The sequence below is a fragment of the Nicotiana tomentosiformis genome, chromosome 9 (assembly GCF_000390325.3).
Source record: "Nicotiana tomentosiformis chromosome 9, ASM39032v3, whole genome shotgun sequence".
Taxonomy (NCBI): domain Eukaryota; kingdom Viridiplantae; phylum Streptophyta; class Magnoliopsida; order Solanales; family Solanaceae; genus Nicotiana; species Nicotiana tomentosiformis.
In genome coordinates, this window is record NC_090820.1 from 59,625,304 (window position 1) to 59,635,992 (window position 10,689).

Genomic DNA, 10,689 nt, shown 5'->3' on the forward strand with positions numbered 1-10,689 from the left:
TTCTATGAAAGAAGTTTAGCCAACATACCTCGCTTTGAGATTTCCTTAAATTACTACAACGTTCCAGAAATTCTAGCAATTCTAATCTATTTTGAGACATAACAAAATTGAACCATAATTAGGAAGATATTCATGGTCTCAGCTCGTTTGAGTATTTTATCAAACACTAGGTGTGCAAATTTAACTACAAGGTTCTTCTACAAGATTTCCTTCACTCCATAACTCAATCTTTACTTATTTGAGCTCAACAATCTTCCCAAAAATCTTATTGGTACAAGCATATATACATAATACTCTTACACCCAAGAATCATACTCTCAATCACCAATCTTTTGCCCCAAACTCGAAATTGAAGATTAAGGGTTTGAATCTTATCTATTAGATAAAGATCTTGTAATTAGCTTCCTTGATTCTTGAAGATTGGTGCAAGATTGGATGATTATAATATTAGGTTCCCTCCTTCTCTCTCTAAAATGCTCTTACCTCTCTCTAAAACCCTCAGAAAAACACCCCAAAATAAGCCCCAAAGCCTATTTATCAAAATGGTGTCGGGTTATGTAAAAGGAAAATTGACCCCCCGAACTCAGCTATGCGGTCGCACAATTGGTGTGCGGGTCGCATAATGGTCACAAAATTTGGTGCCCAGAACTGGGCTTCACTGGATAGGTCTGCGACCATTTTGCGGTCGCATAACTACTTCTGCGATCGCATAATAGTTCTGCAGTCGCAGAATTGGTCACAGAATAACATTTTTCCATCCTTTGGTAATTTTATCATAACTTCTTGTAGGAATATCCAAATGACGAATGGTGTGAAGTGTTAGAAACTAGACTCAAAGGGATTTAATCTGATATGTAATACACCATATAACTATTCATATCAAGAGAGGTATGTGTGTTTGAAGTTCGATCTTGTGCGAACTCACTTGAAACTTTATTCTATCATGAAATTTTCAACTTGTCTTAGCCTTGGGGCTCTTCTTAGACCATAAACCATTCTTAGTGCACTTCATACATATATTATCTAGATAAATTGATATCATTCTTATAATAGCCCTTGTCTGCACATAAAATAATATAATTAGTGCACATCAACTTTCTTACTAGCGCTCAAGTTCTTCATAATTTTCCGGGGTGTTACACAATTAATGGAGTAAAATGATTGGTAATCGAAATACAAGTTAAAATCATACATAATTTCCACTCACGAATATGTAAGAACGCAAAACACATTGAAAATTACTTACAAAGCATAGCATTAGTTAAAACAGTCACATATGGGCATCACTTGAGTTCATAAACTTTTAGCCGATTATATTGTTGAAGTCAATTTTGGAATAGTTGAGTCAAAGCTCATTTCATAATCTTTCTCACATTATTTTATTTCATTGGCACCATTGGTCACAAGTATAACTTTCACTATTGGCACATTGGCCACACTTTATATTCCCAATTTACTGATTTCACTTCCAACCATCTTTATAGGTTATCAACAATAAGACATTCTCAATCAAGTCTTTAGGTACACATATGAGCAATTAAGAGTCTTAAGAATATTGAGATTTTCTCACATAATTTGGCATACTAGCTTTCATTTGAAATACGATTCAAGCCACCACATTTTAATACGCAACCCATACTTTGAAACTCACGAAAACATTATGGAATTCAATTCCAAGAGAAAAAGTTTAGCCAACATACCTTAATTGAGCTTCCTTAAACTCTTAAACGTTCCGTAATTCTTAGCAACTTCAATCTATTTTAGAAATATAACAAATTGAATCAAAATTAGGAAGATGATCATGGTTCTGTCTCATTTGAGCATTTTATCAAACACTAGGTATGCACAAAGTTTCAAGGTCCTTTTATGGAGGATTACATCATCCCACAACCTAATCTTTATCATACTTAGTTCAACAATCTTCCTACACCCCTTGATATTACATGCATGTAAAATAATCAACTCTCATGCCCAAAAATTATCTTGCTAATTATCCATTTTCAGATGATTTCGAAATTAGGGTTTAGGGTGTAGAATCTTACCTCTAGGATGAGGACCTAGTGAGCTTGCCTTCTTAATCTTCCAAAACTTTAGCAAGAATTGAAGAATCAATTATTGAGGACCTTCTCACTCTAGGGCACTCTCTCTCACTCTAAAATATCAGATTATCCTCAAAAATGACCCAAAGAGTGTATTTAACGAAATAGGGTCGGGTTTTAAAAACCCAAAAATAAAGCTCCGGAACAGGTTCTTCGGTCGCATATGCGACCGCATATCTGTTGCATAATTGGTGTCCAAAATGACCAAAAATATGCCTGAGTCTGTGATCCATATAACTGTTCTGTGGTCGCATAGTACACCGTATACCAGTTATGCGGTCGCATAGTTGACCGCATAATTGCTTCCAACTGACCTCAATTAACTGCCTCACTGTGCGGCCATTATGCTGTCCGCAGAGTGATTCTGCGATCGCATAATGGACTGCAGAAATACACTTTTCCGCCAAAAGTTTTTCTTTATTTTTTCGTGCATTGTTCAACCCAAAAGGTCCGAGTTCTACAATCCTTAAACACGTAATCCTAGTCTGGCACCATGAAACATTATTTTCTTTACAAATTTTATTGGGCTTTACACTTAAGTTCTTCAAAATTTTCCGGGGTGTTACAAGCCCGAGGTTTACTTTTTGGGTTGCCTATTTGATTCAAGACCTAGCTTTATCATTTGAAATTATTTCCGATGACTTTTTAGAGTATTGATCTCCATATTTTGAGGTAAGTAACATATCTAAACTTGAATTTGAGGGTAAATATCCCTCGGAAACCATGAGATGTATTGGGGTGACACATGCACTAGGTCACGGGCGAGTGTGCGTGCACCGAAGTATTCATGATTTGAGGTGGCTTTTAGACTAATATGGGATTGTTTTCTCTATCATGCCTCGTTATATCCATGTTTTCTAAACCTGTATGATTGTTTGAGTTTTGATTCATGTTAGAAATCATGTCTAGGCTATGTGCTAATTGTTTGAGACATGATAGAGCTATTCTTATAGTTTCTGAGCTATTTGCCTTAATTGTACACATACTCTCAGTCATGATGATATACCCGTATATGATATCTCTATCTCAGTACTTTCTTATTTGATTCCTCACATTGTTGATGTCTCATATGTGTAACACTGTTAATTGAGTACTGTGAGATGTGATTAACTGAGACTTGAGCGGTTGATGACTGAGCTTGGGCCATAGAGCCGATTTGGTATTTATTTTGAGGTGTACGCCAGGCTTGTATTGGGCTAAGTGTTACTGATTTGGGGCGATGCGTACATGAGGCCCCACTATTGGGCTATGTGATTATGATTAGCGCTTAGGTAGGATCTGCCCATCCGAAGTTTGACATACACCAACATCTGTGGTAACTTAACCGCATTTGCGGTTACTCGTTCGCATCTGCGGACCCAGCCTTGCCCATCCTTATTCTGGTTCTGCTATCAACAGGCTGCTTCTGTGGCATTGCACTTGCGGCCAATCCCTCGCAGGTGCGGATGCATCAGAACTCCAAAACTTCAACAATTCATCAAAGTCTAAAAATGATCTGTCAACAATATGAAACACACCCGACGTCCTCGGGACCCTATCCAAACATACCAATAAGTCCTAAAACACAATACGAACCTATTCTAAGTCTCAAATCATATAAAACAACACCAAAATCACGAATCGCACCCCAATTCAAGCCTAATGAAACTAATAAACTTCCAACTTCCAAAACTCATGTTGAATCACATCAAACCAACCCGAAATGACCTCAATTTTTGCACACAAGTCTCATATGACACAATAGTCTTATTCCAACTTCCAAAACCAAAATCCGAATACGATATCAATAAAGTCAACTCTCGGTCAAACCTCTCAACCTTCCAAACCTCTAACTTTCGCTAAAAAGTAACCTACGGACCCCCAAATCCAAATTTGGATACACGCCTAAGTCTAAAATTACCATACAAAGCTATTGGAATCATCAAAATACTATTCCGGAGTCATCTACACAAAAACCAAACTCCGGTCAACTCTTTCAACCTAAACTTCCAACCTTGGGACTAAATATTCCAATTCACTCCAAAACTTTTTCGAAACCAAACCAACCACCTCGGAAAGTCACTTAACCTCAAATACACATAAGTAAAGCATCAAATAGAGAAAACATGGCTAAAGTACTCAAAACGACCGACTGGATCCTTACAATGTTATCGTGATTAGGAAGATAGTATTCTACCCCAATCTTAAAGCCTACATTATATTCCCTCAAGTCCTAAATGATGTTTGACTAGGTGCACCTACATTAGTTGAGATTCACACAAAGTGCAAGCATATGGTACCACTTATAGGCACTTGAACATCTTTTGCGAGAGAGTGCTTATGAGTTCTTATTTTATATCCCACTTTTATTTTGAATTTTTTTTTTGTGTGTGATTCTCTGTTATTGTGAGGGTACATGAGAACTTGAGTATTGGACAATATTTCTTTCTCGATCAAGACACGTGAACAAAAGAAAGTAACCTTGTGACTTAGAGGTAACTCTTGAGGCTTTGGTATCATGACTTGATGATCTTCTTGACTAGTGATTTCTTGTGTTTTAATTGTGAAAATGCTTTCAGTTGGGAAGTTATTAATAGTCTATGCACTTGTAGTATAATATCTAGTACCAACCGAAGTCGTGAGTTTTATTCTTTAGTTGGGTTTGGCTTAGTCGTGGCTTAATTTTATTGTTGGCCTGAGGTTCTTATGAGTTTGGATTGTATTTTGATTTGATTCAGGATAAGAAAAAATGTAAGCTTGAGGGAGTTGATAGGTTACCTTTTTAGCTAACTTCTTTTATGTTTTTATAAAGTTTTATACCCTATTTATTTTGGAATAAATTGATTAATTGTGCTTTGATGGTGATTATTCAGGTACTTGAGTTATGTGAGAGTTTAGGGAGTAAAAAGTATCAAATAATAGCAAGAAAACGTGAAAATGGGGAAAAGGAAGCTGAAAATTAGAAGCTGAAGTTTCAGCGTTTGCGTAATCACATGTAGCAAATGCACGGCTATGCATAAGAAGAGAAAGAGTAGGACTTGGGATCTGCTACATTTTGGAAATGGCCATGTATTTACGAATGACCACGCATAAGAACTATGCACGAAAAATCTGGAGAACAAGTTTTACACATGGCCACGCATACCATTATGTATGGCTACGCACAAGCCCGGTGGGGCAGTTTTGACAATCACCTAGGACGGGTATAAAATATTATTTTGAGGTCTTTTTGAATAATGTTTGACAGAGAAGAGTATTGTACGAGCTGATGTGGATTTTCCTTAGGTTTGACAAGTGACAACATAAAATTTTCTCTCTTTTCTTCTTCTCCATTAGCATCAATGATAGAATTCGAACATATTTTGATTGTTTCTTCTAGTATTATGTTTAGCTAAACTCATTTGCTGGGGTTGTGAATCTAGAGTGTTATGATTATGGGTTATTAATATAGATTTATTTTTTATTGAATATAGTGTTAAGTAATTGCTCCATATTTCCTTGTATGATTTAGTGATTACAAATACTAAATTAACGCCTACTACACTTAATTCTAACTTGGTAAAGTGGAATCGAATTTAGGTATAAAGTGATCATTAGCAAGCAATTGGATAGATTAATGAATTAATCTTACCCAAATTAATAGAATCAAACTAGGAACGAGTAGATTCTTACTTGGGCATGAACTATTATATTTCATAGAATCCTAAGTAGCTTGAAAAGGTATTTGTGGGTAAAATCTTTTTAGTGTTGGAAAATACGAAGTTGGTATTATTAATATTATTATCATAGTACAAGTTTGATTGATTATAATCGAATATATATACTCATACAATAGCATACATGAAAGAGGAGCAACCCAAGTGCTTTCTTTCATTGATTACTACCTTCCAGCTATTTTCACATTCTAAGTGTCTGTTTAAATTTCGTAATCATAATTTTAGAAGTAATTGCAAAAATAAATCTTTAGTTTTAGGATTACTTTAAGTTCATTCATTGAAATACACTGAGTACAAACATTAAAATAGAACAGCATATAAATAGTGAATATATTTAATTTTTAAAATACAGTAAAATATAATAAAATACAATGAATAAAAATAAAAATAAAGTGAATACAACCATTGAAATATAATGAATACATCGGTAATAACATGTATTAGGAATAGCGAAAATAATGTTAATATAAATACATTTGAATATACTGAATATAAAATAGCAAATACAGTAAATACGAACATTGAATGTAATGAATGCAACAGTAAAAAATAAATATTGAAACACATTAAATACAAAAATTATATACAACTAAAAAATCATTCTAATTAATTGGATTGATAATGAGGCATGTTAGAATTGATTTTGTTGAGTTATATTAGGAGTGTATCATGCTAATTGATATTATTTTCCTTATTAGATAGATGATCATACCTATTTTTAAGGCGATTGTCGTTACTGTATTCATGAATACATGTCGCGAATACATGTTAATACATACACGTACAACTAGACTATCCTGATTTTAGGCGCTTTTTACTGTTGTATTCATGAATACAGCAGCGCGAATACATGTGAATATATGCGCGCACAGCTGGACTGCAATAATTTTAGGCATTTTTTATTGTTGTATTCATGAATACATGGCGCGAATACATGCACGTACAGCTGGACTGCCCTGATTTTTATGCGTCTTTTGTTGTTATATTCATGACAACGCGAATACATCGAATATACTACCGTAACAACTGAATAATAGTTATAGAAAATAATTATACATATGATAACTATAAAAAGTTAATAGCCGCTAGCAATAGTCATTTCTGAAAATTACTCGTCAAACTATTTGGTCAATGGGACCCAACAGTTGCTTGTATCAGATTCACTCCGGGATAGCCGAGCCGAGTGATCTCATTGCTCAGTCTGACTCAGCCATATGGCCCATCCCTATAGGCAACAGCCGCCCGCGTAGGACTTATACTATTCCCCTGCCCTCCTCTTTTCTCCCTTATCTGAATTTTGACGGATCTCTCCGCTTTACATCTGACATACCAATAGAGAATATAGGACAAAAAGGAACACACACACTCTCTCTGTGGGCAAGACTGACTTTAAAACAAGTGGTAAGTGGACGTGGTGGGCGTGTCAGAAGATAGATAAAAAGGCTCAAAACTTGTGGTTAGTTTTAGCCATGGCGTGAATTGCCAGCAGTTACGCCTCGTAAATAACCAAAATTCTTCTTCTTCTTCTGCCATGGCCATACCAACAGTACTCGTGCTTTGTGTAGATTACTTTTACTAGTAATTTCTTCAAGATCTCATGGCAGCGAAGAAACTATATGAGTCCTTTTCAAAGGGACTGTTTGAGGAGGTGCAGCGATGGGGTTCCATGAAGCAGACTGGTGTGAGTCTCAAGTACATGTTGGAGTTTGGCTCCACACCAACTGCCCGCAATTTGTTGATTTCTTCTCAATTCCTTCACAAGGAACTGCCTATACGGATTGCTCGCAGGGCTATTGACCTCCAAAACCTTCCCTATGGCTTATCTCTTAAGCCTGCTGTTCTAAAGGTAGCTTGTTTTCTCTTTCCTCTTTTGACTTGCCATACTTGAACACTTTTGGAAATGCTTCACAATCTTTGATTATTCTATTAAAAGAAATTGTTGCTAGGTTTTTAATTTTAAGATAATTAAACTAATGCGTTCACTGTCTTAACCTTGTGATTAACTGACGATTTATAGTTAATTACTTAAGATGGTTTACCCTTTTACTTCTTTTTTTCCCCCTCCTACCTCAACAATGTTTCACTCTTTACAATGTGCTTATCACTTCTGCTGTTTTCTTCTTAGAGTTCTTATAGCAATATATAACTATTTCCCCTGGCATAAATTAAAACACTTGCGAGCTAATTTGTCTTCAATGGCCTTCCTAAATTAGAAAATATATAGTTAAGAGCTGCTGATTGCTCTGTTTTCTAAATCTTTGTGCTTGTTTTCTCTATTAGGTCCGTGATTGGTATTTGGATTCTTTCCGGGACCTTAGATCCTTTCCGAATATAAAGGATCAAAATGATGAGTTGGAATTCACACGAATGATTAAAATGATTAAGGTCCGGCACAACAATGTTGTTCCTATGATGGCTTTGGGAGTTCAACAACTAAAGAAAGATCTGGACCTTAAGGTTGATTATAAGGATTTGGATGAAATACACCAATTTCTTGATCGCTTTTACATGTCTAGAATTGGGATACGGATGCTTATTGGTTAGCCTCGTCTCTTTCCCGCCTTATATCTACTTGAGTAATACTATTTATACAATGGCTAGATCTTTTTATTTCATATAAATAGTAAATTGTGGCAAATATATGTTTTTTTTACTTCTGAATTCCTGTCAAACTCAGGGCAGCATGTGGCACTACACGATCCTAATCCGCCTCCTGATTGTGTGGGCTATATACATACAAAAATGTCCCCGCTGGAGGTTGCACGGAATGCTAGCGAGGATGCCCGTTGTATTTGCTCGCGTGAATATGGCAGTGCACCTGATGTCAACATTTATGGGGATCCAGACTTTACATTCCCGTACGTCATTTGCTCCTAATTCATTCCCATTATCCAATATGCTAGACATCTCTCATCAAGCTGTCCATCATTTTTGTTCCATGGGATTCTGTTTGACCTATGTGTTTCCCTTGTGTTATTGGGGTAGCAAAATTTATTTATGTAAATGAATTTGACTCTTCTAGTTGTGGCAAGTCTTGTTTCCTTTGCTTTATACCATATATTTTATTCTTTCTTTTCGGGGATCCATGACAGTTATGTGCCAACACATCTGCAATTGATGGTTTTTGAGTTGGTTAAGAACTCCTTGCGTGCTGTGGAAGAGCGATTTATGGACTCAGACAAAGTTGCCCCTCCTATTCGAATAATAGTTGCTGATGGTCTAGAGGATGTTACCATCAAGGCATGGTCTCTTCTCAAGTGCTTTATTTAAGAACTTCTGCCACTATATTGTGACGGGACTTTTTGCTGCTTTGTTCTGGACTTAGTTGTTGCTGGGCTATGTCACTATTTTTCTTCCCATCCTTATCAAGTGTGGTTCATGTCCTGTGTAGGTGTCAGATGAAGGAGGTGGAATACCAAGAAGCGGCCTTCCCAAAATTTTTACTTATCTCTACAGTACTGCCAGGAATCCCTTGGATGAGCACTCAGACCTTGAAACAACTGATGTGGCTACTCTGTCCACGTTGGCTGGTTATGGATATGGACTTCCAATAAGTCGTTTATATGCTCGCTACTTTGGAGGGGATTTACAAATTATCTCCATGGAAGGCTATGGTATGTTACACTACCTCTCGCCCTTGTTTGCATGAATTTCAATCTCTAGAATGATAGACAGGAATAAAGTTTGTTATGGTGTTTTTGTGGCTAATTGTGTAATCGTATTTGCCGATCTATGCCATACAAACAAATGTTTTTACTAAGAGAATAAGTGGCCTTTTTTAGCGGGGCACGCCTATACAAGTTTCAGATATTGATTACCTCAGAAAAATATAAGTAATCTGGTAATATCTAAAGTCCTGGAAATATCTTCGGTTGGTTTGTGAATTAAGATCTGTGTACATGAGGAGCACATTCTTTCCCCAGACCCCACTTGTGGGAATACACTGGGTCGTCGTTGTATATGAGGAACACATTTTTAATGCCTTCCACTAGTGTTGTTAAATTTGGATTAAAGATTTAGGACAGTGTTCGTGAAGGTTGTTGAACCTATTATGTGTGCATCTGACGAGGCATAATATTGTGCATATGCAGCTATTAGCCCTGAAATTTAACTAATGAAGAGGAATGCTTGATAATCTTCTGTTATTGATAAATAAACTTGTAGCATTTTCATCATGCGAAAAGATTTATCTGTGGTGCCCTAAATTCCAGTAAAATGACTTATGTGACTTGATCAGTGTTCACAAGATTATGGCGAGTCAGTACGTTTGAGTGGGATTTGATGTTAATAAAGTGCTTAAGCACTACGAAATAACATTAAATTTAGTTTTGTACAGTATGGAGTACTAGTAGTAACTGATGTGCACTTTCTTTTTTTACTGCTGTACAGGTACTGATGCTTATCTCCATTTATCGCGTTTAGGAGATTCGCAAGAACCCTTACCTTGATGTTTGATGTTGGGAGGTTATGTTTGTTGTGAAGACTCTGTACATATTTCAATTTAAGAACATTAATCCTCGTACCCGGGGGTCTATTTATTGGTATAACTAGTATTAGTACCCGTGTAATGTGCGAAAAAATATTAATCATATTATGTGATTTAATTTATTTGAGTATGTTATATCATATTGCTTGAATTAAATTTCAGCTCCCTTGTTATCCAGTAAAACATGCTAATAAAAAAACTTATGAAATTAAAAAAATATTCATAGTCTTCGAATAATTTTTCAGTTTCTCATTTTTTTTATTAAATAATTCATTATATTTAGTATTAGTTCATTTGTTATTATCTCGTTTATTATCTTGTCACTTCATCTAATATTTTTGTTAAGCATTCTCTTTTTAATATAACATAGATATATGTTTTTCTTACTCCTAATCTTTTTCATTTACTT

General features: G+C 35.7%; 1 protein-coding gene across 1 annotated transcript; it reads left to right on the plus strand.

Moving 5' to 3' along the window:
• The first annotated feature begins 7,038 nt into the window (after window positions 1-7,038).
• LOC104114413 (pyruvate dehydrogenase (acetyl-transferring) kinase, mitochondrial-like) lies at window positions 7,039-10,420 on the plus strand. The gene is made up of 6 exons (XM_009624865.3): window positions 7,039-7,640; window positions 8,075-8,333; window positions 8,472-8,652; window positions 8,887-9,034; window positions 9,186-9,408; window positions 10,184-10,420. Exons 1-6 carry the CDS (start codon window positions 7,392-7,394, stop codon window positions 10,240-10,242), a joined length of 1,119 nt encoding a protein of 372 aa, XP_009623160.1. The 5' UTR covers window positions 7,039-7,391; the 3' UTR covers window positions 10,243-10,420.
• The last annotated feature ends 269 nt before the right edge of the window (window positions 10,421-10,689 follow it).